This window comes from Oncorhynchus masou, chromosome 10 (genome assembly GCF_036934945.1).
Source record: "Oncorhynchus masou masou isolate Uvic2021 chromosome 10, UVic_Omas_1.1, whole genome shotgun sequence".
NCBI lineage: Eukaryota > Metazoa > Chordata > Actinopteri > Salmoniformes > Salmonidae > Oncorhynchus > Oncorhynchus masou.
In genome coordinates, this window is record NC_088221.1 from 24,211,291 (window position 1) to 24,237,503 (window position 26,213).

The following is a 26,213-nucleotide window of genomic DNA, read 5'->3' on the forward strand; positions in this document are numbered from 1 at the left end:
TTATAATCTATGTTATGTGTTTATATTGTAGATCAAGCTGCCAGGAAAAATGCAGTTATGCAACTTCTTAGAAGTTAGCTCCAGCTATATCGAATAGAGAAACACAATAGCATAATGGCAGAAGGCACAACAGTGAGAGAAAAATAGAGAGAGAGAGAGAGAGAGAGAGAGAGAGAAAGAGAGAGAGAGAGAAGAGGAGAGAGGAGAGGAGAGAGGAGAGAGACAGAAAGAGAGAGAGAGACAGAAAGAGAGAGAGAGAGGGGAAGTGACAGATAAGAGCCATGCAGGAGGCCTTGCTGAGCCTGTAAAGCTCCTCCTAAGTTGAGGTTCTAGAATGCATTGCAGCTCCATGGGGTTTCCAGTGAGCTTGTGTTCTTCTCACGCACCCCTCTGTCTGCTCCCTCAGACCCAGTCACTGTAGAGTCCATGCTATCCACGATCCTTGGGATGTCCCTACCCATTGAAGTGTACATGTTAAATGGGTAAGGGTTAAGGCTAGAGTAAGGGTTAATGTTAAGTTTTAGGTTAAGGACCTCCCAAGGTTCCTGGAAAGCACTGACCGTCACTTTAGTGTCCACTATCCAGCTGCAGCAGATATGCTCATATTCCAGACAGGATGACACAGACTATGGAACTGTGATGTTCTGTTGGTTATGTCCTGTGAGTTAGGGTCAGGGGTTAAGGACTGTGGATCATATGACAGGATCATGTCCTCTGGCGTCACTGTGCCTGCAGTAGCTGGGTGGGTAGAAGACCTACACAGATCTAGGATCAGTTTACCCTATCCGACATTGACCATAGATCATTGTAGGGGCTGGATTCAATCTGTAGTGCCAAAGGTCAGCGTTGTAGCGTGGTTGAAAGGGAAAGGTCGTTTTTGATCAATCACACTATAATGTTGATCTTCGGCACTACGGATTGAATCCAGCCTAGGTCAATGTTTAGGGGCATTGTGAGCCAGTACCACCCCGCGTGGCTGTGTGTGTTTTTGGTCTGTCTGTGATGTTTCAGGCTGACAGAGAGCCAGGGATCACCCACAGTGACTGTAGCCAGAGAACAGAGCCCAGACTGAGCCATCTGGAGGAGCTCACAGTGTGTTTAGTCAGACTAATGATGTAAACACACACAACCTCACACACACTGTTGTCATGGAGAAGTCCCACAGGGATGACAGGTGTAGTGGAGCGGTCTAGCTGTGTGTGTGTGCCTATGACAGGGCGGGGAAGGCATAATGTCTACAACTGTTATTAAGTCATCTGCGTTCCATGCATCTGATCCAAGGTGAGTCACTATCCATACAGCCAAGTTGAGGTCTTCATGACGATATTGTACTATTATCACACTTTTTCCCTTCGTATGTTTTCCTGAGTTTTGTTGTTTGGAGGCTGTATGCTCATGAATTATGTTAACAGTAAGTTGGCATTAGCAGGGAAAGGGGCTAAAGGCAAATAGCCTCCAAATGACACTCACATGGCTAAACCATTTCCAAATGCGGGGGGTGAACCATGATAATCCAGTTTGGAAACTACCCATCCCCATATGAACCCCCCTTCTCTTTGTGGTTCTGTCTTCCCTCCTCTCTCAGTGCCTAAAATAAAATAAGAACACAAGGCAAGTATCCCTGGATCGTGATCGATTACATTGTTTTTTTGGACAATCAAAACGATCCCCCAGAGAGAGTGACATAGTAGACTGTGTGGATCTGTGCTGTTCCAGAGCGGGATGCTCTGTGCCCTGAGGTGAGCTGTCACAATGCATCAGTCACTAACCTTTAACAGATTAAGACGTTCATTACAAGACTTCTCTCGGACACTAACACTGGACTAACACTTACACACATTGACTGACCCAACAAACCTAATGCCCAAAATTCAGTAGATGTTCCACCAAAGTACAGACCATACATTTGGCATGCATTGTGGTGAGTGTAAGTGTGACCGCATGTCACAAAGAACCATGCAGAAGAGAGGAGGGCCCTGGTAATGGCAGTGTGTGTGTGACGCAGGTTGACTACTGGCACACACTCTTAGTAACAGTCCTGGCCTAATCCACAGACCACAGCTCCTTATGCTAATCTGTTCTTTGGATTACAGCAGAGAGGCTAAACACCTAGCCTATCAGTGCTCATCAACCCATCATTGAGAATAGTGGATCAATAAATTAAACACTGGGTGGTTCAAGCCTTGAATGCTGACTGGCTGACAGCCATGGTATATCAGACCGTATACCACGGGTATGACAAAACATGTATTTTTACTGCTCTACTTACATTAGTAACCAGTTCATAATAGCAATAAGGCATCTTGGGGGTTTGTGATATATGGCCAATATACCACAGCTAAGGGCTGTGTCCAGCCACTCCGTGCTGCATCATGGATAGGAACAAAAATTAGCTGTGGTATATTGGCCATATACCTCAACCCCTCCGGTCTTTTTGCTTAAGTATACACTGAGTGTACAAAACATTAAGAAAACCTTCGGAATATTGAGTTGCATACACGTTTGCCCTCAGAACAGCCTCAATTTGTTGAGGCATGGACTCTACAAGGTGTCGAAAGCGTTCCACAGGGATGCTGGCCCATGTTGACTCCAATGCTTCCAACAGTTGTGACAAGTTAGCCTTTGGGTGGTGGACCATTCTTGATACACACGGGAAACTGTTGAGTGTGAAAAACCCAGCATTGTGGACCATTTTGTAGTTCTTGACACACGCACATCGGTGCGCCTGTCACCTACTACCATATCCCGTTCGAAGGCACTTAAATCTTTTATCCTGTCCATTCATCCTCTGAATGGCACACTTAAACAATCCATGTCTCAAGGCTTAAACATCCTTCTTTAATCTGTCTCCTCCTCTTCATCTTCACTGGTTAAAGTCGATCTAACAAGTGACATCAATAAGGGATCATAACTTTCACCTGGATTCACCTGGTCAGTCTATGTCATGGAAAGAGCAGGTGTTCCTAATGTTTTGTACACTTAGTGTATACACATCCATACATGACACAGGAGCTGGACAGAAAAAGGAACAAGTTCAATGTTTACTGCTCCTAAAAGTGATCTTAATTGAAACCCTCAGTGAAACTGTGACCAAACCATGTTCCCACAGACCTCATGAAAAAATATGAGCAATCCTTGTTGAAACAAGCATGTCGACAGGTGACTTCTGGAACAAACATCGCATGAATAATCATTTAGTAGAAAACGTGTCTTTTTATTTAGTGCTTCATTTTATTCTTTCTTTTTTAAGAATAAACATTGACATAACTGCAAGTAGTAATGTAATATTTGTTTAAATATCCACCCGTGCTTACGTTAAAAAATAATCATATCATTTTGTACAACAAAACATGTCAACATTTCAAGCACATTCCGTTGACATTCTAGTGTAAAGAACATACCACAACACTCGGATAGTATTTACATCACAGCGTTCTGGATCCATCCCATTGGCTATGAGTCCCGATGAAGGAAGAGAATGTTGAGAAAACCAGTTTATGCACACGAGAAAATGTGTTTAAAAACGAACACACAGATTGAAAAGGCATGACGATATCATAAGTGGAAGGTAAGCTTGTGCTCAACCACAGTAACCCGTGTTCTCGCTTGTGTGGAGACATACAGAAGCCTGAGAGAAAAGGACAGGATAACATGAAATGTAAACCTAAATCAGGAAACATCTTAAATGTCTGTGGTCACATCTCAAATGGACACATTAACCTGTATAGTGCACTATTTTAGGCAAGTAGTGCACTATAGGGAATATGTTGCCATTTGAGTTAAACCTGTGTATTCTTATGATTTCCTATGACTATTCACAGTCAAAACAAATGTGGAAAAGTAAACCTACAGCATGAAGAGATGCAACTTTGAGGATTCACTGGAAACCAGTCCTCTTCATGTGAAATACTTACAGGGTAAAGCAAGGACGGTGTCCAAACTAGTGGTTACAGAATGGACCATTTTGACATTTCTGGTTCATTTTTATTTGATTTAAAAGCCGCTGCTAAGAGTTTGCTTCTCCACAGAGCACATGTTGTTTACGCATGTACATTTGATATACTTTCTTGAATGTTTTCTAACACATATCTGGAAACAGACTGCCTGATCAAATCCCCTTGAAGATTGTTTCCATTCTAAATGTGTTTTCACTTATATTTTGGTCCTTCAGCAAAATCTCTCCCCCTCTCCCACTCTCCCTCCCTCCCCCTCTCTCTCATAATACTTTTTTTTCCTACAGAAAACAAACTCCAACTGCTTCCTGATGTAGAGAGAGAGTGAGGGATAGAGAAGGAGGGAAAAATTATTGCAGCTGAACAAAAATTGAAGATTCGCCCTTCATTTGTCCACTTTTCCTAAAATGTCAAAGTACACCCTATTCCCAATATAGTGCACTACTTTTCACCAGAGCCATAGTGGGCTGAGATTTAAGATCTGCCCACAGAGTGCATCCAACTAGCTTCTCCCAACTTCAGGAGAACACTACCTAGGCTTACTACTAGCCAGAAACTCAGACAACAGAGATCCCATAGCACCCAGAACAGCACAGACACTGGCCAGTCAACTGAGCTCAATCTCCAACAACCTCCAGCTGGGTATAGAACAAGGGTGCACAGCTCTGGTCCAGAGGGCAACAATATCTGCTGCTTTTAGTCCCTGCAGAAGTTGCCAGAGGGCCTGAGTTGCCAGAGGGCCTGAGTTGCCAGAGGGCCTGAGTTGCCAGAGGGCCTGAGTTGCCAGAGGGCCTGAGTTGCCAGAGGGCCTGAGGTCCTGAGTTGCCAGAGGGCCTGAGGTCCTGAGTTGCCAGAGGGCCTGAGTTGCCAGAGGGCCTGAGTTGCCAGAGGGTCTGAGGTCCTGAGTTGCCAGAGGGCCTGAGGTCCTGAGTTGCCAGAGGGCCTGAGGTCCTGAGTTGCCAGAGGGCCTGAGGGCCTGAGTTGCCAGAGGGCCTGAGGGCCTGAGTTGCCAGAGGGCCTGAGTTGCCAGAGGGCCTGAGGTCCTGAGTTGTGCACCCCTGGTATAGACCATCCCTTTAAGAAAAGTCTCTAGTTCATACAGTTCTTTAACCATAACAGTCCATACAACACATTAGCAGATAGAGTGATAATCACACATTACAGTACCTATCCAACATTCCAATGGGATAAATATTTACACTTTCACAGTGCTACATTCTTCCGTCAACAACAACTGGGTGAGATATGACATTAAATGCAAATGTAATACTCTATCATGTCTTATCTGCTACCTAAAGAACAGGTATCCTAGAGAGCATTGCGTTTTGTTTGTCATAATGTCATGTAACGAATATGATTCCAGATGGAGGGGGGCCGGTCTTCCCCCAAAGGAAGACATCCAATGAGCAGCAGATATGCCCACAGCCACCACACCCATTCCAGCAGAGCTCACCCAATCGAGAGAAGGCACTGACAAAGGAGGAAGAGCAGGGCGGGGAAAGAGCAAAGTTAAGGATAAGGTACCTTGTTGTCCAGCATACAGCTTAGTGTCCCATTCAGGGCTACGTGGACGTGCTCTCTCTGCGTTTATCAAGGGTGCTCTGTCTGCGTGTATCCAGGGCACTGTGGAAGACAAACACACACTGATTAAACTGGGCAGTGTGGGTAATAGGCAGCAGAGACCTGGCACTAACTGTACCATGCAAATCCAAGCAACTCAATACACAGACAGACCAGACAAGACATGCACACACACCCGCACCCACCCACGCACACACCCACATAAGCACACGATTCCACTAATACGACTCTAATTAGTGATGGCATGCCAAATCACCACGCTCACGCAACCCAATACCTCACACTGCTTTTCCTCCCTCACACAGACATATGCTGCCAGTCACATTGAGACCAAACACAGTGACTGTCTGTATCCACTAATGTGTCCTGTCTCTCTGGGGCAGACAGCTGGTTAGATGTGTCTGGGAGCCAAATGTCTCTTTCCCTTGGCATTGTATTCCCAGCCTTCATCCTTTTCTGTTTCTAAAGTCTGATTTGCGCGCTCATATTTCAAGTTAGACCTGAATAAATGATTGGAGCCACACTCACGTTTGATGCTGCCGCACAAAGTCTGCAAACTGCCGGTCCTTCGCATAGAGTTCGATGATGCGTATCCTGTCCTGGATTTCCTGTGGAAGAAGAGTGGGCGGGGTTAACAGGCTGAGAAAGGTTACATGATAGACAGAAGGACGTTACAGTAGGTCTATATCCAGACAGGACAGATTAGATTAAGGAATTTAATGATACGTTTGAGAAAATTAGTAGGTAAATACGAAACGGGATCCCACACATTGGCTTCCACCCCACCAGCCTACACACAGACACACACCTCCTTGGTCAGTTCGCTGTTCTCGTAGATGTGGCGTATCTCCTCACTGCTGAAGTCTGTGGAGGCCTCGGCGCTGGCGCTGCTGTAGACCGGGGCTTCTGGGTAGCGGCGGTAGTAGTGGCTGTAGCCCGTCGTGGCCTCACTCTCATACATGGGGTTGTACTTAGTGGCCCTCTCGAGAGACGGGATACTCTCCCCTCGCCTGGGGGGCAGAGAGAGAGAGATCTGAGCTTAGTCTGCTAGTAGGAGAGAAGAGACAGACAAATACATCTGTCTGGTAATAGTAATAGGGACAAAAGCCTTTGTGTAAGTGAGAGTAGGTTGGAGGGCCGTGGGGAAGAGGACGTTGTATATTTGAAAGGGTAAAGATTAACTCAGTCCCCAAAGAGAATAGATGAGGGAGAGAGAAAGGAGACACTATAGTAGTCTTCTGAAATAAGCATCTCTGATCAAGGCTTAAATAGGGGATGTCCTTTTACAGTAAATATATTTAGACAGGTTAAGTCTATAGCAGTATTCACTACTAACATATCACCTGTACACTGCTGTACTGCACTGACCAGTGATAGAGTATATATAAGGCCTCTGGCCTTCTGACAATGTTAGAGACACCTACACTTTGTTCAGCTCCTAAAGCTCACGCAGTCACGTACTGTACACACACACACAACTCTAACTGCTTATATGACTGGATGGCAGTCACTATCCAGCAGGTGATGTACCCTCCATCTGAGAGGCTATGACAAAGAAGGAGTGGTGTTGTGTTGACTCACCGTATGGGGTCCTCGGCCTCATCCTTATCGTACTGATCCCGTAGTGTCCTCGCCAGGAAGAAGATCACACCAGATGCCACCAGTAGGAAACCTGCTACAGAGGCTATCGCTATGCCGACCACCAGAGGTTCTGACACATACTCCTCACAGTGTTCTCCACGGTACCACCAGTTCTCCCCTACACGACATCTAGAACCATAAGGAACAACTTTTAGTACCACACATACACACCTAGAACACTAGCAATTCTCAACATAATGACACCTACAATCATAAGAAACAACTGTTAGCGCAACGCAATAACAGAAACGCACACACACACACTGAAGTCGATCAATGCACGAGAAAAGTTCATTTAGTGTTTATTTCTTGTTTGTGGGAACCGGGATTAAGCGTTCCATGGAGGGTGTGAACTTCCTCGTTGGCCGTGTTGAGGTCAACAACATCTGGAGTGTTCTGTTTGTTTTATGATGGTGGGTGTGAAACAGCTTCACACATGTTGGCAGACACATCTGTTTATCCATACTGCATTTCCATGATGTTGTTTCTGAGACGGCTTTACAGTACGGACAATTATTGGAATTGTGCATTGGTCCTTCAAATAAGAGTGGGGCAAGAAACATTAAAATTCTATCAATTGTAATGAAATTCACAAACAAACAAACACACACACACCTGCAGATGGCCCCCTGTCCAGGTATGATGTCACACTTCCCGTCATTCATACAGAAGTCTGTCTGCAGTTCACAGATGCTCTGACAGGGCAGACCTTCCACACTGAAGTAGCCAGCATTACACACACACTCCGCCTCGCTAGACCAGCGGTTCACAGAGCACTGGGCAAACTCATTACACGCCTGGAACTTACAGGGGTTGGCCTGGTCACCTAGCAACAACACACAGGACACAGGTGTTAGGCCATTTCCAGTCAACTCCTGATAAGTGCACATTGGATAAGTGCAGACTCTGTTTAAGTTCACCAGTTCATTGCCGTTCACTAGTTCCAATTCAAATAAATGATTTGAATTGCTCTGCATATTTACTTTACGTTTAGTCCCGCATCACAGCATAAAATAGTTTCTCCTTGCATGAAAACAGGGGTATATGGCATGAAAACAGGGGTATATGACTAAAGAGGGAAAAGGTAGTATCTGTTCTCTAGTTCACACATCCCTACTCGTCAACACCATACAGATGTTGTGTTCCTGGTTGTGCCATGCGTTTAACTTACAATCCATGTAGATATGCTAATGTTAAGGCATTGTAGTAACTCCCCCCCCCCCCAAAAAAAAAAAGTGTGGGAATAATTCAGAAACGTGTATCTCCGGTGAAATATGTGGTAATTGTCAACCTTACCTGACTCTACATCCAGTGAGTACTTGTCGATGGCCAGGTTCATAGTTTGGTAGGCTGTGTTAGCAAAGTCTTCCAGGATCAAGTAGACTGCATTGTTGACGCCGCGAGGCATCGGCCTCCCGAACTTCATCCGGCTGTTGACCACGATACTCCCATTCCGGAAGTTCAGGATCTCCAGGTTCTGGAAGTTAGTAAGGTTGGACTGGAGGTAGGGGACCAGCTGGAAAAATAAAGAAATCAAGAAAAAGAGAGAAAAAGTAAGAGAGAGAGTGCGAGAGAGAGAGAGAGACAGAGAGAGTGCGAGAGAGAGAGTGCCAGAGAGAGAGTGCGAGAGAGATGGGTAAAGAGAGAGATGGGTAAAGAGAGAGAGAGAGAAAGATGGGTAGAGAGAGAGAGAGAGACAGAGAGAGCGAGAGCGAGAGCGAGAGAGAGAGAGAGAAAGATGGGTCGAGAGACAGAGAGAGAGAGAGAGAGAGAGATGGGTAGAGAGAGACACAGAGAGAGAGAGAGATGGGTAGAGAGAGACACAGAGAGAGAGAGAGAGAGATGGGTAGAGAGAGACACAGAGAGAGAGAGAGAGAGAGAGAGAGACACAGAGAGAGAGAGAGAGAGAGATGGGTAGAGAGAGACACAGAGAGAGAGAGAGAGAGAGAGAGAGAGAGACACAGAGAGAGAGAGAGAGAGAGAGAGAGAGATGGGTAGAGAGAGACACAGAGAGAGAGAGAGAGAGAGACACAGAGAGAGAGAGAGAGAGAGAGAGAGAGAGAGAGAGAGAGAGAGAAAGATGGGTAGAGAGAGACAGAGAGAGACAGAGAGAGAGAGAGACAGAGAGACAGAGAGAGCGAGAGCGAGAGAGAGAGAGAGAGAGATGGGTAGAGAGAGACACAGAGAGAGAGAGAGAGAGATGGGTAGAGAGAGACACAGAGAGAGAGAGAGAGAGAGAGACACAGAGAGAGAGAGAGAGAGAGAGAGAGAGAGAGAGAGAGAGAGAGATGGGTAGAGAGAGTGAGCACTGTCTACATACGACACTTCATATTAAGTAAATGTGGGGTGAATAAATTATCAAAATGAATAGCTCACCAGCTCGAGGAACCTTTGTTCTAGGGCCTTGTATTCTGCAGAGCTCTTATTGAAGAGGTCATCTGAGAACATCATGTTGGTGACCCTCAGCCTAAAGAACACCATCAGAGCCCGCCCAGGGTTGATTGGCATGGCAATGCTGTGGTCTGTACCATTTACCACTCCAGAAGGGTACCCACTGCTCCCTTCCTCTGTTTGGTTTGTCCCGCCGAAGTGGACCAGGTCATAGTCTGTCACAGGATCTATCGTCTGCAGCTGGTTAAAAAGACATGACACAATTCATGGTGCAATCGGTCAGTGTGAAACAACATTTCGTAACATTCATGTTAAAAGAAGAAAATGTCTGTGCTTACAGATGATTAGACTAAAGGCATGGACAGACTAGTAGGACTGCTGGCCGAGAGTACTCAGCACCTCTAAACAGAGTGTCGGTTGCAATTTGCAAACTGATTCTACATGTTGAAATGGGCAAAAATGACGGCCGTCAGTCGACACTGGCAGGTGGTCCCTATAACACACCGTGCCGATAGCAATGAACGAACGGTGAACAATCTGTCATTTTTATTTTTTTTTATTTTACCTTTATTTAACCAGGCAGGTCAGTTAAGAACAAATTCTAATTTTCAATGACGGCCTAGGAACAGTGGGTTAACTGCCTGTTCAGGGGCAGAACGACAGATTTGTACCTTGTCAGCTCGGGGGTTTGAACTCGCAACCTTCCAATTACTAGTCCAACGCTCTAACCACTAGGCTACCCTGCCACCCATTCACATGAAAACATGAAATGACCCCAGGAATCAATAGATTATTGCTCAAAGATGCACAAATATGATTCCCATGGTCAATTCATGTTTTCATGCGTGTCTGAGCTATTCGCAGTTCAAGCAGGCAGAAACGCAAAACATGATACAAAACACGTCGTGCCCACTGTATTTCTGTCTGCTTGAACGGTACTATAACAAGGGGAGTTTGTCCTAGTCACTCAGAGTCCTGACTAACATACACTACATACATCATCTCTCGGTCATCTGTCATTACCTCCAGAGTGATAGAAATGTCAGGATCAGGGTGGTACTCGGCGGGTATGAGAGCTGGGGTGACCCCTTGGTCCTCCTGTTCTGCCTCTGGTTCTGGGGCTGTGTCCAGGGCTGTGGCCTCTGTAACCTCCTCCAATACTATGAAATCAGAGACTCGGGTGAAGGGTGACTCTTTCTCCGCAGAGAGAGGGGTGGTGTGGGTGGCGTCCGGAGCAGCCTCATCGACCAATAAGATCTCGTCTTCTACCAAGTCCTCCTCCGAGATCTCAGAAATGTCCGGAACTTCAACGACCACTTCTTCTGCCACCTCTTCCTCAGCATCCACTTTAGTTAATGGCTTCTCGATGATTGGTCCCTCTAAGCTCTCAATTTCCGCTCCATATTCAGGTATTTCTGGATAAGCCAGCACCACGTTAGTCTCCTCTTCAGGTTCATCTGGGGTCAGAGTCGCAATGGCAAGGGGATTCTCAGGGACACCGAGGCCCCCTACTGGCTCGGGAGCTTCCATCATTTCCACAGGGACGAAGGCAGGGGCCTCTTCCTCTACCCCTTCAATGGTCTCCGTCTCTATGATGGAGTACTCTAGGTCTTCAGAGGGTCCAGCTTCCTCTTCTAGAACCTCTACTGTGTCAGGGACCTCCACTGTTTCTTCCTCTACCTGATCTTCCTCGGAGACCACCGCTTCTGCTTCCTCTGTTTGGATATCTTCCTCGATGATTACCTCTTCAGGAACTGCCTTTTCTTCTATGGTCAGTTCCTCTTCTGGAGCTGGCTCTTCTTCTATGGCTTCTTCTTCCTCAGGCTGGAAGTGCAAGTCCTTCAGTACTTTAACACCTGAACCAGAGGCCTCAATCTCCAGAGGAGGCTCGGGGAGCGTAGCACCCTTTGGCTGCTCAGGGGAGGTTGGGTCTGTAGGGAGGTCCTCCAACAAAGGGCTCTCTGTAGACACGGTGTTCCCCAACACCGTGTCATCGATGGTCACCTCAGAGGGGAGGGTCATGCTCTCCTCTACAACAATGACATCATTCTCCCCCGTCGTTACATCCTGTGCTTCAACCTCGGTTGGAGTCATCTCAACAGCCAAAATGTCCTCCTGGACAACAGAAACATTAGAGGAGAAACCCATTAGTCCATCAACTGTTACACCATCAAGTTGGGGTTGCATTCCATTTCAATTCTATTCAGGACATGGAATTGACCCCAACCCTGAACTGTATAGTATTATAATCAGTCGTCTTCAAAACGGCAAGGCTAGGGAACTTTAGGTTTCCATGACTTAATGACGGCCAAAAATGATTTACTGACACACACACACACACACGTTCTGTGTATTGTTATCAAGTTTAAACTGCCTCCATGGTGTGACACCTACTCCAAGGCATAATACTAACTATGATAAAACTTGAATTGAAAAATCCAGCTTCTGTCTGAGGGAGAGAAATATATCACTCTAAGATAAGGTAGGTTCTGGGCAGCTTGGATGCCTACTGCTTCTGTTATGGCCGTGTGCAGTTGGCTGTAAATGCCAGTTACTGACTGGTAGTTTGCCAACCTCTTCCAGTCCATGTAATTACTTAAATTAATCACTTAGGGCCTTAGCACGCAAAGTAGACCAGCAGACCCAGTTACTGTCCAAGACCAAGACTGGCGCTCCCAGCTATGATTACCACTACACCGCACATTAAAGCTACTAGACTACCGGCAGAATCAGAAAGACGTGGACAATTCAGCAATGATAATAGAGTCCTGCATTCATACTGTTCATCTTCAATCTTTAAAAAAGTTCTAGACCTATCCCTCACAAACACAGTTGGATTGAGAATCTCTCACCCTATCCGTCTCTCTCTAGCCCCAGAAGAGTAGTGGATTACTATAGCAAGAGCCAAGCTAATCCTCAAAGCCTTCCCCTCATCCTGTACTTCCTCAGCACTGGACAGGGCTGGATAACACCACCACGCAGCTGTCTCAGCAAGACACTACCTAACACACCATTCTAACACACCATTCTAACACACCATTCTAACACACACCACACTGAAATGCACACCTATATAGATTTAGTTTGATATTTTTAAAAGATCCATGCTCAACATTGTGGCTATCTCACGGTTGTCCAGAAAGTACCTCTGGACCAACAGGAGAGGTCAAAGGCTGTTGAGATGACCTCTGACTTACCACACTGCCGTTGGTGTAATCCTCGGGTATTCCAGGGGTGGGTTCAAAGGACTCAGTAACACTGGACACTGTGGAACCAAAGAGGACACAGAGTCAATACTGTCACAGAGTCACTGGAGGCCCTATTCAATCACACCTAATATTCAGATTTCCAGGATCATTAAAAACAATAACAAAGGCTCTCAACAAACTCAGCAGCATAATAAGTCAAACGCTCTCTCTCAATGTACAGGAGGAATTACATTTCTACACTCTCCCTCTCTTCTGTAAAATCCACCCTCCCTCTCTTCTGTAAAATCCACCCTCCCTCTCTTCTGTAAAATCCACCCTCTCTCTCTTCTGTAAAATCCACCCTCCCTCTCTTCTGTAAAATCCACCCTCCCTCTCTTCTGTAAAATCCACCCTCCCTCTCTTCTGTAAAATCCACCCTCACTCTCTTCTGTAAAATCCACTCTTCCTCTCCCCAGTCCTGACAGTGGTGGTGCTGACTGTGTGTTTACCTAAGGGGAGCACTACTCATAACCCTACACCTGCCACTGTGGGCCAAGACTGCACTACCATCAGGCCTGGAGGCTGCAACTTGGAGTTAATAAGCAGTGCCTGTAAGTCACCACACACTGTGCCAGGCAGGCATCTGACAGTAGTTAGTCCATCTTCAGGGAAACACAGGAAACTAATGACACTGATTCTTTTACGACACCGCCAGGGAGAATTCAACATAGCCCAGGGAAAAGGTACAGACATCATTACTGTAGAACTTGTTCCATTCTCTGGATGAAACCCTGCCAGAAGTTAGAGCTAACCTACTTACTGACAAGCTAAATTTCACACTCGCTGAAGCTGTGTGCACGTGTGTGTTTGTGTGGAACATGCACGTGTGTGTGTGTGTGTGCAGGTGTATGTGTGTCCCATGGAATTCATAGTTAGACTGGCTACAGCAGGGCTGGTTCCAGACATAAGTAAGTGGTCTCTTAGGATCCTCGGCCGCAAGGGGACCCCCGACCCCCAAAACATTATATACACACACACTTATATATTGTATTGTCACACAACACAATGCCACAGATGTCTCAAGTTTTAAGGGAGCGTGCAATTGACATACTGACTGCAGGAATGTCCACCAGAGCTGTTGCCAGAGAATTTAATGTTCATTGCTCTTCCATAAGCCTCCTCCAATGTCGTTTTAGAGAATATGGCAGTAGGTCCAACCGGCCTCACAACCGCAGACCACGTGTAACCACGCCATCCCAGGACCTCCACATCCAGCTTCTTCACCTGCGGGATCATCTGAGACCAGCCACCCAGACAGCTGATGAAACTGAGAAGAATTTCTGTCTGTAATAAAGCCCTTTTGTGGAAAAAAACTAATTCTGATTGGCTGGGCCTGGCTCCCCAGCGGTTGGTCCTGGCTAGTCTCCCAGTCCCTGCCGCTGAAAAACATAACCACAGCATGATGCTGCCACCACCATGCTTTATTGTAAGGATGCTGCCAGGTTTCCTCCAGACGTGAGGCTTGGGATTCAGGCAAAAGAGTTCAATTTTGGATTCATCAGACCAGAGAATCTTGTTTCTCATGGTCTGAGAGTCCTTTAGGTGCCTTTTGGCAAACTCCAAGTGGGCTGTCATGTGCATTTTACTGAGGAGTGGCTTTCTTTTGGCCACTCTACAATAAACACCTGATTGGTGGAGTGCTGCAGAGACGGTTGTCCTTCTGGAAGGTTCTCCCATCTCCACAGAGCTCTGGAGCTCTGTCAGAGTGACCATCAAGTTCTTGGTCACCTCCCGGACCAAGGCCCTTCTCCCCCGATTGCTCAGTTTGGACGGGCGGCCAGCTCTAGGAAGAGTCTTGGCAGTTCCAAACTTCTTCCATTTAACAATGATGGAGACCACTGTGTTCTTGGGGACCTTCAATGCTGTAGCAATATATTGGTACCCTTCCCCAGATCTGTGCCTCGACACAATCCTGTCTCGGAGCTCTACGGACAATTCCTTTGACCTCATGGCTTGGTGTTTGCTCTGACATGCACTGTCAACTGTGGGACAGGTGGGTACCTTTCCAAATCATGTCCAATCAATTGAATTTACCACTGGTGGACTCCAATCAAGTTGTAGAAACATCTCAAGGATGATCAATGGAAACAGGATGCACCTGAGCTCAATTTCTAGTCTCATAACAAAGGGTCTGAATACTTATTTTCATAAGGTATTTCAATGTTTAATACATTTGCAAAAAAAATCCAAAAAACTGCTTTGCCAAGTCAATATGGGGTATTGTGTACAGATCGCTGAGGATAATGAAGTTTATCCATTTCAGAATAAAGCTGTAGCGTAAATGTTTTGGGGAAAAAGTTGAGGGGTCTGAAAACTTTCCTAAGGCACTGTATATCGATTTGGAACTCAGTCGGGATCTCAATTTACTATTGAGAGTAAGAATCATAGAATACACTAAGTGCAATTTAGAAATGTGTCTGTGCATTAGCAGTTTTTCTTTTGTTAGGTCAGTCACTGACAGTCACTCAATTAGCCATGTCAGCTAACAACTTTTTCATTGGTAGTTAGTGTACAGTAGCTACAATATATATGCACAACAGTATGTGGGACCCCTTTAATTTAGTGGATTTGGCTATTTCATGAGCATCCGTTGATGACAGGTGTATAAAATTGAGCACACAGCCATGCAATCTCCATAGACAAGCATTGGTAATAGAATGAAGAGCTCAGTGACTTTCAACATGGCACCATCATAGGATGCCACCTTTCCAACAAGTCAGGTTGTAAAATCCTGTCCTGGTCAACACTAAGTGCTGTTATTGTGAAGTGGAAACGTCTAGGAGCAACAACGGCTCAGACGCGAAGTGGTAGGCCACACACTCTCACAGAACGGGACCGTCGAGTGCTGAAGCGCATAAACATTATTTGTCCTCGATGGCAAAACTCACTACTGAGTTCTAAATTGCTTCTCGAAGCAACGTCGGCACAAGAACTGTTCGTCGGGAGCTTTATGAAATGGGTTTCCATGGCCGAGCAGCCACACACAAGTCTAAGATCACCGTGCACAATACCAGGCGTCGGCTGAAGTGGTGTAAAGCTCCCCGCCATTGGACTCTGGAGCCGTGGAAACATGTTCTCTCGAGTGATGATGATCACTCTTCACCATCTGGTAGTCCGACTGACAAATTTGGGTTTGGCGGATGCCAGGAGAACGTTACCTGCCCCATTGCATAGCGCCAACTGTAAAGTTTGTTGGAGGAGCAATAATGGTCTGGGGCTGTTTTTCATGGTTCAGGCTAGGCCCCTTAGTTACAGTGTCCACATATATGACCAAGAGTATCTAAACTTTCAGTAATCATGGCCAAATACTGACTGGGCACACAAGGCACATGCCATTCTCACTCAGTTGTCATATTATCATGGCATAAATCATTAAAACAATTGTAGAATTGCTTTAAAATTACACAAAATGCTCTCCTCCCCAAAGAAAAATGGGTAGATTTGCAGGAAGTTTGCTGTAAAACTATTTTTAAAAAAGTGTTGATGCCCCATTGCATAATGAATAAAATGACATGCAATTTGTTATGAAATTGCAACGTTCTCTCTCCAGCAAACAGCTAAATGTATTCAATTTGAGAACGTTTGCTTTAGAACTACAATACTTTCTCTCTGGCCCATGGCAGAATGTGGAAAATGTAAGGAAATTAACTTTAAAACGTAAATGTTTCTCTCCACCGTCAAATGTTTTGCCAACCAAATCTCACTTACGCTAGAGCCGGCCCTGGGCTACAGTTCCAGAGTGTTGTGTCTCGTGGTTTGGCATTGTATGGTAATGTACAGACAGTGCATTGTATGGTAATGTACAGACAGTGCATTGTATGGTAATGTACAGACAGTGCACTGTATGGTAATGTACAGACAGTGCACTGTATGGTAATGTACAGACAGTGCACTGTATGGTAATGTACAGACAGTGCACTGTATGGTAATGTACAGACAGTGCATTGTATGGTAATGTACAGACAGTGCATTGTATGGTAATGTACAGACAGTGCATTGTATGGTAATGTACAGACAGTGCATTGTATGGTAATGTACAGACAGTACACTGTATGGTAATGTACAGACAGTGCACTGTATGGTAATGTACAGACAGTGCACTGTATGGTAATGTACAGACAGTGCATTGTATGGTAATGTACAGACAGTGCATTGTATGGTAATGTACAGACAGTGCATTGTATGGTAATGTACAGACAGTGCATTGTATGGTAATGTACAGACAGTGCATTGTATGGTAATGTACAGACAGTGCATTGTATGGTAATGTACAGACAGTGCATTGTATGGTAATGTACAGACAGTGCATTGTATGGTAATGTACAGACAGTGCACTGTATGGTAATGTACAGACAGTGCATTGTATGGTAATGTACAGACAGTGCATTGTATGGTAATGTACAGACAGTGCATTGTATGGTAATGTACAGACAGTGCATTGTATGGTAATGTACAGACAGTGCACTGTATGGTAATGTACAGACAGTGCATTGTATGGTAATGTACAGACAGTGCATTGTATGGTAACGTACAGACAGTGCATTGTATGTTGTATGTCTTACCAGTATATAGTTGCAGTGAGTCAGGGTCGAGGACCAGAGTTGTATCACTGATAATGTTGTGCTGGGCCTCAGTGATGTAGTTCCTCTCCTTCACCTCTCTGTAGGAGTTCTCCACCAGATTGGACTGCAGGGTCAGGTAGTCCAGCTGGTCACTGCTCACCCCATCCCCTTCCACCTCCACTGTCACCGCATAGACCACCACCACACCATCCAACCTGCAATGGCAATACATCAGTAAGTTCATCTGTCAGTTGATCAATCTATCAATCTATTTCCATCCATCATCAACATCTATCCACCCATACACCTACTGACAAATCATCCAATTTTACTATCAATGTATATATTATTTTATTGATAAGTTTATTCATCTACCATATCTAATATGCTTAGCTAGAAACAGCGTCTCTAAGAGGAGAGAAGTTTCCCTTGGGGGAGTAGAGTTCCAAACACAGTACTGTGATTTACTAACCAACCTGTTAAAAGCATATGACTCTATTCTGAAATGATAGTTTTATAGATTTACACCAGATTTACACCCGCCTGGAGCATCGTCTACAACTTCCATGACTTCCATCAAACCAGACCAACCACCAAAGTGATCAATATGGTCATAAACACAACAAGAAAACGCACAAGAGGTTCTGGATGTTGAACCTGGCTATGTGGAAAAGCAATCTATCAGCTTCATATGTCTTCAGGGAGACCTTCTCTGCTCTCTCTTTTTCCCTGTGACCTAGATCTTTCGGCAGGCTTTGCATGGCCCAGGGTGAGGCACGTGCCTGTAATTAGCTCACTGCACCTCCGCATCCCGCTTTTCCTGCTGTCAGCTCAAACTTGGAAAAGCAATACTCCTTGATACAACTTTCAGAATCCAAATGTTTAACGACACTTGAAGCTAGTCTACGTTCCTCTCTACTCTTGTGCTGCACCTGCAGATACTAGGCGAGCAGATGACCTTACTGTTCTGTTCCTGTTAGTTCCATACTGTAACACTAGTGACCCGGGATCATCACTCAGAGGAGAGCAAGGCTTTCCCTACTGAAGTCCCATGTAACTGCATAAACGGAGGATTGTGTGTGTGTGTGTGTGTGTGTGTGTGTGTGTGTGTGTGTTGAGGCAAAAAGTGTTACGAGTTGTCAATTGGTGTAGACTACAGGACTGAAAGACATCGAATTCAACAGTCATGTCCCTGTTGCTGCCAAACAGTCATGTCCCTGTTGCTGCCAAACAGTCATGTCCCTGTTGCTGCCAAACAGTCATGTCCCTGTTGCTGCCAAACAGTCATGTCCCTGTTGCTGCCAAACAGTCATGTCCCTGTTGCTGCCAAACAGTCATGTCCCTGTTGCTGCCAAACAGTCATGTCCCTGTTGCTGCCAAACAGTCATGTCCCTGTTGCTGCCAAACAGTCATGTCCCTGTTGCTGCCAAACAGTCATGTCCCTGTTGCTGCCAAACAGTCATGTCCCTGTTGCTGCCAAACAGTCATGTCCCTGTTGCTGCCAAACAGTCATGTCCCTGTTGCTGCCAAACAGTCATGTCCCTGTTGCTGCCAAACAGTCATGTCCCTGTTGCTGCCAAACAGTCATGTCCCTGTTGCTGCCAAACAGTCATGTCCCTGTTGCTGCCAAACAGTCATGTCTCTGTTGCTGCCAAAAGTCATGTCTCTGTTGCTGCCATGTCATGTTCCTGTTGCTGCCAAACAGTCATGTCCCTGTTGCTGCCAAACAGTCATGTCCCTGTTGCTGCCAAACAGTCATGTCTCTGTTGCTGCCAAACAGTCATGTCTCTGTTGCTGCCAAACAGTCATGTCTCTGTTGCTGCCAAACAGTCATGTTCCTGTTGCTGCCAAACAGTCATGTTCCTGTTGCTGCCAAACAGTCATGTCTCTGTTGCTGCCAAACAGTCATGTCTCTGTTGCTGCCAAACAGTCATGTCTCTGTTGCTGCCAAACAGTCATGTCTCTGGAATTTGCAACATTGTCTGGTATTAGGAATCCAACACTCTTAGGCTGTTAGCATTGAACATCTCAAATGGTGTTAAACTAAGTTCAAAATGGCACCAATAGACATGGCAGCTCTGTTTCTGGCTCCTAAGCAATTTTGCATTATTTATTTGTCCTTTTTGTTTTTTCTTACATCATTAGCCGAGAACTATAAGCACTTCGCTACATCTGCAATAACATCTGCTAAACATGTGTATGTGACCAATAAAATTTGATTTGAAAGTGTTACATTTGACACTATTGGTGTAAAAAATGTTCACCCCCCCCCCAGTGGTTGACATTGACAGACCATGAGGCTGATTGCTGTGGGCATAAAGCCCCAGAGATTAGCTCCTCTCCTGGGTTAAGGGTGAGGTAGCAGCTTGTCTCTCTGTCAGGCCCCGGCCTTATCCTGCTTTTCAGGTGAGCGACCGCGATAACACCATTAAGCCAAGCAAACAAAAGAAAAACACCCAACACACCCTCAACCTTTCCCACACATGCTCACTGGTAAACACAGCATGGATCCCGCGTGACCCTCAGACAGTGACAACCACACACACACTCTGTGTAGACAAGGTTATTCTTAACCACAGATCTAGGGTCAGATTCCTAGTGACTGAACACCTCCAGGGCTGTTGGTAAGTGTCTGTACTCACCCTTGGGCATCCTTCTGAAGCCTGCATGAAACATAAACAAAACACACTTTATCTAAAGAAATTATGTTTGACAAAGACCAGGTGAGAAGGTCAGGTCAATTTATCAAACCAATGGTCTAACACCACTAGCCTGGTCACATCTGTGTGTTTTAGCAAACTCTTGAGATTAATGCTGTCATGCCATACATTTACGTACAGTATAGTATGACAATGACAGTTAAGGGAGTTGGTTAAACTGAGGCACATCAAGATGTGACCAGGACCAGTCTCCTACACCACTACAGCAGAGACTGACCTGAACTGCAGCACAGCCACACTCTTAAAGCCTGGCAGTCCCCCCACAGCATCCTTTATCTGTAAACACAGAGGTCAACGAGAGTTCAACAGTCAACATCAGCATCCATGTCACTCGGTGACCTAACTTTATCACAATCCTTATCCCTAAACCTAATCAAAAAAAAAAAAAAAAAAAAAGAAGGAATAGCTTCGGTACTGAATTCTGAGGATATTGACAGTTGATGTCCTCTCTAGCATGGCCATCTAGTGACTACTACTCACCGATTGAACCTTGTTGCTGGGTGCTAATGTGAAGCGCTTTGTGAAGAGAAGCATTGTGCTGCTGACTCATTGACCCATCATTGCAGAATACCTCCTCAGTGATAAAATGGAATTAAGTTTAATAGTGTACAAACAAGCCTGCCATTACACCGTTTTCTGCCTTTCCCTTTCAATGCGCCAGATATCTGCTTTCAATGCGCCAGATATCTGCTTTCAATGCGCCAGATATCTGCTTTCAATGCGCCAGATATCTGCTTTCAATGCGCCAGATATCTGCTTTCGCAATCACTATTATTTGGACACATTTGGAGACACAGCCTACTTTTTCAGCTGTCACATTGTGTCTTTCCGAACTTGTCCATCCCTTTCCAATCTCTCTCCTTCTTTCCCTGTATATGTCCTTCTCCCTTCCCGTACACAGAGTGATCAAGTTTAAGACAGAGTAGTAATGAGTACATTAATGGCTTGCAGGGGAGAGTCAGAATCCTCTCATTTTACCAGCAGCAGTAAAACATCTGACCCAGTTCATCTCAGTCAAAAAGCCTCAATGGTAGAGGAAAGTTATCTGTGAGTTCGTGGGTGTGTGTCCTGCCTTTTTCACTCCAGTCCCTCTTGCGGCCTCAAGCCACATCCTAAACGGTCAATTTCAGCATCCTTTCACACAACGTATGCCTAGTGTCAAATACAAACAATCAAATAAAGGGACTTTTAAATCCTGCCCAACTGTGAGGGTTCTTTATAGTGTCCTGAACTGTGTGTGTTAAATCTAACAATAAATCACTACAACCTCAGAGCCAAGCCTACAAACCAGGTGATGGGTGAGGAGAGGCCAGGAGAGGAAAGAGGATGGAGAGTGAAAAGGGGTGACAGGAGTGAGAGAAGGAGAAAGAACATCTGAGTCGTACCTTGTCAGTGAACTGCTGGTTGAGTGTCTGGTACTGGAGACTGGCAGGGTCTCTGAGAGCATCGCTGTACGTCTCTCCCTTCAACAGGATACTCAGCTCCACCACCTGCTCCAGGTGGACCCGCGCCAACACCTCCATCTCTATGTCATTTGTGGGTTCTTTGGAAGGCTCCGCCTCCGCAGCCTCTGGCTCCTCTATGATGACCTCACTGACGACCTCTGGGTGGTTAGGGTGTGAGAGGGTAAAAGTCAGTGTTTTTACAAAGCAACACTTTCCTTACAGCACTTGTCTCTGAATCAACTTAGTCGAGCTCTTTAGAATGAGTTAATTAGCTGACTCAGGTACATTACTACTGGGCTGGATCCAAAGATTGCACAACCTGTGGGTCCTCAGGACTAGAGAAATCTGATTGTCAACTTAGACGCTGGTCTGTGCTATATGTGCTTTAGCCAAATCCTCTTTCATTGTAATGGCATGTTTACCGCGAGACATCAGAACTATTGCTTGGCTTAAGCTCATATGTGGACCAAGACATCAAGAGTCAGAGATGGCTAACTCTGCTCTGATTTCTAATGTGGATTAAACGGCTCTACTGGGATAGAGAGGGAGATGGGGTTGAGAAAAAAAGAGAGAGAAAGAAAGAGAGAGAAATAGACAGGGAGAAAGAAAGAGGGAGAAGAGAAAGAAAGAGAGAAATGGAGAAAGAAAGAGAGAGAAATAGACAGGGAGAAAGAAAGAGGGAGGGAGAAAGAAAGAAAAAGACACAGGAAGAAAGAAAGAGAAAGAAAGAGAGGGAGAAAGAAAGAAAGAAAGAAAGAAAGAAAGAAAGGGAGAAATAAAGAGAGAGGGAGAAAGAAAGAGAAAGAGAGAGGGAGGGATAAAGAAAGAGAAAGAAAGAGAGAAAGAAAGAACGAGGGAGAAAGAAAGAGAGAGAAAGATAGAGGGAGAAAGAAAGAATGAGGGAGAAAGAAAGAGAGAAAGAGAGGGAGAAAGAAAGAATGAGGGAGAAAGAAAGAGAGAAAGAGAGGGAGAAAGAAAGAAAGAGAGGAAGAAAGAAAGAGAGAAAGAGAGGGAGAAAGAAAGAAAGAGAGGAAGAAAGAAAGAGAGAAAGAGAGAAAGAGAGAGGGAGAAAGAAAGAGAGAGAAAGACACAGGAAGAAAGAAAGAGAAAGAAAGAGAGGGAGAAAGAAAGAAAGAAAGAAAGAGAGGGAGAAAGAAAGAGAGAGGGAGAAAGAAAGAGAAAGAGAGAGGGAGGGAGAAAGAAAGAGAAAGAAAGAGAGAAAGAGGGAAAAAGAAAGAGAAAGAGAGAGGGGAAAAGAAAGAGAGAGAAAGAGACAGGGAGAAAGAAAGAGAGAGACAGGGAGAAAGAAAGAGAGAGAAAGAGAGAGAAAGAAAGAAAGAGAAAGAGAGAGAAAGAAAGAAAGAGAAAGAGAGATGGAGAAAGAAAGAGAGAGAAAGAGACAGGGAGAAAGAAAGAGAGAGGGAGAAAGAAAGAGAAAGAGAGAGAGAAAAAGAAAGAAAGAGAGAGAAATAAAGAGAGAGGAAGAAAGAGAGAGAGAAAGAAAGAGAAAGAGGGAGAAAAAGAGAGGGAGAAAGAGAGGGAGAAAGAGAGAGGGAGAAAGAAAGAGAAAGAGGGAGAAAGAAAGAGAAAGAAAGAGAAAGAAAGAGAGGGAGAAAGAAAGAGAAAGAAAGGGAGGGAGAAAGAATGAAAGAGAAAGAAAGAGAGAGAGAAAGAGAGAAAGAGATAGAGAAAGAGAGAGGTAGAAAGAAAGAGAAAGAGGGAGAAAAAGAGAGGGAGAAAGAAAGAGGGAGAAAGAGAGAGGGAGAAAGAAAGAGAAAGAGAGAGAAAGAGAGGGAGAAAGAAAGAGAAAGTGAGGGAGAAAGAAAGAGAAAGAAAGGGAGGGAGAAAGAATGAAAGAGAAAGAAAGAGAGAGAGAAAGAGAGCGAGAGAGAGGGAGAAAGAAAGAGAAAGAAAGAGAGAAAGAAAGAGAAAGTAAGAGAGAGAGAAAGAAAGAGAGGAAGAAAGAGAGAAAGAGAGAGGGAGAAAGAAAGAACAAGAGGGAAAGAGACAGGGAGAAAGAAAGAGAGAGAAAGAGACGGAGAAAGAAAGAGAGAGAAAGAGACAGGGAGAAAGAAAGGGAGAAAGAGAGAAGGAGAAAGAAAGAGGGAGAAAGAAAGAGAAAGAGAAAGAAAGAGAGAGAGAAAGAGAGGGAGAAAGAAAGAGAGAGAGAGAAAGAAAGAGAGGGAAAGAGAGAGGGAGAAAGAAAGAGAGAATTAAAGGGAGGGAGAAAGAAAGAGAGAGAAAGAGACAGGGAGAAAGAAAGAGAGAGAAAGAGAGAAGGAGAAAGAAAGAGGGAGAAAGAAAGAGAGAAAGAGAAAGAAAGAGAGAAAGAGAGGGAGAAAGAAAGAAAGAGAAAGAAAGAGACAGGGAGAAAGAGACGGAGAGAGAGAGAAAGAGAGAGGGAGAAAGAAAGAGAAAGAAAGAAAGAGAGAAAGAGAGAGGGAGAAAGAAAGAGAGAAAGAGAGAGGGAGAAAGAAAGAGAGAGAAAGAGAGAGGGAGAAAGAAAGAGAGAGAAAGAGAGAGGGAGAAAGAAAGAGAGAGAGAGAGAGGGAGAAAGGGAGAAAGAGAGAAAGAGAGAGGGAGAAAGAGGGAGAAAGAGAGAGGGAGAGAGAGAGAAAGAGAGGGAGAGAAAGAAGAGAAAGAGAGAGAAAGAGAGAGGGAGAAAGAGAGAGGGAGAGAAAGAAAGAGAGAGAGAGAGAGGGAGAAAGAGAGAAAGAGAGAGGGAGAAAGAAAGAGAAAGAGAGAGGGAGAAAGAAAGAGAAAGAGAGGGAGAAAGAAAGAAAGAGAAAGAAAGAGAGAAGAGAGAAAGAGAGAGAGAAAAAAAGAAAGAAAGAAAAAGAAAGGGAGAAAGAAAGAGAGAAAGAGAGGGAGAAAGAAAGAGAGAGAAAGAGACAGGGAGAAATAAAAAGAAAGAGAGAGAAAGAGAGAGAAAGAGAAAGGGAGAAAGAAAGAGAAAGAGACAGACAGACAGACACAGAGAGAGAGACACAGAGAGAGAGACACAGAGAGAGAGACACAGAGAGAGAGAGACAGACACAGAGAGAGAGACAGACACAGAGAGAGAGACCGACACAGAGAGAGAGACAGACACAGAGAGAGAGACAGACACAGAGAGAGACAGACACAGAGAGACACACAGACACAGAGAGAGAGACACACACACAGAGAGAGAGACACACACAGAGAGACACACACACAGAGAGAGACACACACAGAGAGAGACACACACACAGAGAGAGACACACACACAGAGAGAGACACACACACAGAGAGAGACACACACAGAGAGAGAGACACACAGAGAGAGACACACACAGAGAGAGAGACACACACAGAGAGAGACACACACAGAGAGAGAGACACACACAGAGAGAGAGACACACACACACAGAGAGAGAGAGACACACACAGAGAGAGAGAGAGACAGAGAGAGACAGAGAGAGACAGAGAGAGACAGAGAGAGACAGAGAGAGACAGAGACAGAGAGAGAGAGAGAGAGAGACAGAGAGAGAGAGAGAGAGAGAAGGAACATAAGATTCAACATACCAATTAGGATCTGGCTAGAACCCATTGCCCTTTATGGTTGTGAGGTATGGGGTCCACTCACCAACCAAGATTTCACAAAATGGGACAAACACCAAATTGAGACTCTGAATGCAGAACTCTGCAAGAATATCCTCAGTATACAACGTAGAACACCAAATAATACATGCAGAGCAGAATTAGGCCGATACCCACTAATTATCCAAATCCAGAAAAGAGACGTTAAATTATACAACCACCTAAAAGGAAGTGATTCCCAAACCTTCCATAACAAAGCCATTACCTTCACCTGCAAGCTGGTCCTGGGGCTCTGTTCACAAACACAAACACACCCCACAGAGCCCCAGGAAAGCAACACAATTAGACCCAACCAAATCATGAGAAAACAAAAAGATAATTACTTGACACATTGGAAAGAATTAGCAAAAACAGAGCAAACTTGAATGCTATTTGGCCCTAAACAGAGAATACACAGTGGCAGAATACCTGACCACTGTGACTTCCCCAAAATGAAGGAAAGCTTCGACTATGTACAGGCTCGGTGAGCATAGCCCTGCTATTGAGAAAGGTCGTCATAGGCAGACATGTGCACACTGCCCACAAAATGAGGTGGAAACTGAGCTGCACTTCCTAACCTCCTGACCAATGTATGACCATATTAGAGACACATATTTCCCTCAGTTTACATAGATCCACAAAGAATTTGAAAACAAACCCAATTTTGATAAACTCCCATATCTTCCGGGTGAAATTCCACAGTTGTTCTGTTCCACTCCTGTTCTGAGCATCTGAGATTTACTATGCAATTTGATACACGTCTAATCAGTTTTCTTGATCTTCTGATCTTGTGTGAAGATAATGTTTTATACACTGATCTTTACAGGAAGCCTACTGATCGTAACAGTTTGTTGAGGGCTGATAGTTGTCACCCACTTCCCTTGAAAAACAGTTTGCCCTACAGCCAATTCTATCGACTCAAAAGAATTTGCAAAAAACAGTCCGATTTCGACAGAAATATGGCTGAGACACAAAGAAAGTTCAAGGAGAGGGGCTACAAGAATGATCAGATTAATATTGCCATTGAGAAAATTCAAAACAAAACATGACCTTTTTCAAGGTAAGTCTCGCA

The 26,213-nt window shown here is 44.9% G+C and overlaps 1 protein-coding gene across 4 annotated transcripts in view; it reads right to left on the reverse strand.

Moving 5' to 3' along the window:
- Positions 1 to 3,193: 3,193 nt before the first annotated feature.
- The window catches only part of LOC135547373 (interphotoreceptor matrix proteoglycan 2-like), a 55,610-nt gene continuing 32,590 nt past the window's right edge, over positions 3,194 to 26,213 (reverse strand). For 3 of the 4 annotated variants that reach the window (XM_064976348.1, XM_064976350.1, XM_064976351.1), the window contains 13 exons: positions 21,482 to 21,699; positions 20,314 to 20,372; positions 20,019 to 20,039; positions 17,377 to 17,591; positions 12,764 to 12,831; positions 10,590 to 11,681; positions 9,552 to 9,806; positions 8,472 to 8,691; positions 7,791 to 8,001; positions 7,116 to 7,304; positions 6,343 to 6,544; positions 6,063 to 6,142; positions 3,194 to 5,576 (listed from right to left, as the gene is read on the reverse strand). In XM_064976348.1, coding sequence (XP_064832420.1) covers positions 5,516 to 5,576; positions 6,063 to 6,142; positions 6,343 to 6,544; positions 7,116 to 7,304; positions 7,791 to 8,001; positions 8,472 to 8,691; positions 9,552 to 9,806; positions 10,590 to 11,681; positions 12,764 to 12,831; positions 17,377 to 17,591; positions 20,019 to 20,039; positions 20,314 to 20,372; positions 21,482 to 21,699 — 2,891 coding nt within the window. In that variant the 3' untranslated portion in view covers positions 3,194 to 5,515. The remainder of the gene's footprint in view (positions 5,577 to 6,062; positions 6,143 to 6,342; positions 6,545 to 7,115; positions 7,305 to 7,790; positions 8,002 to 8,471; positions 8,692 to 9,551; positions 9,807 to 10,589; positions 11,682 to 12,763; positions 12,832 to 17,376; positions 17,592 to 20,018; positions 20,040 to 20,313; positions 20,373 to 21,481; positions 21,700 to 26,213) is intronic. The other variant, XM_064976349.1, reaches the window with a different exon arrangement.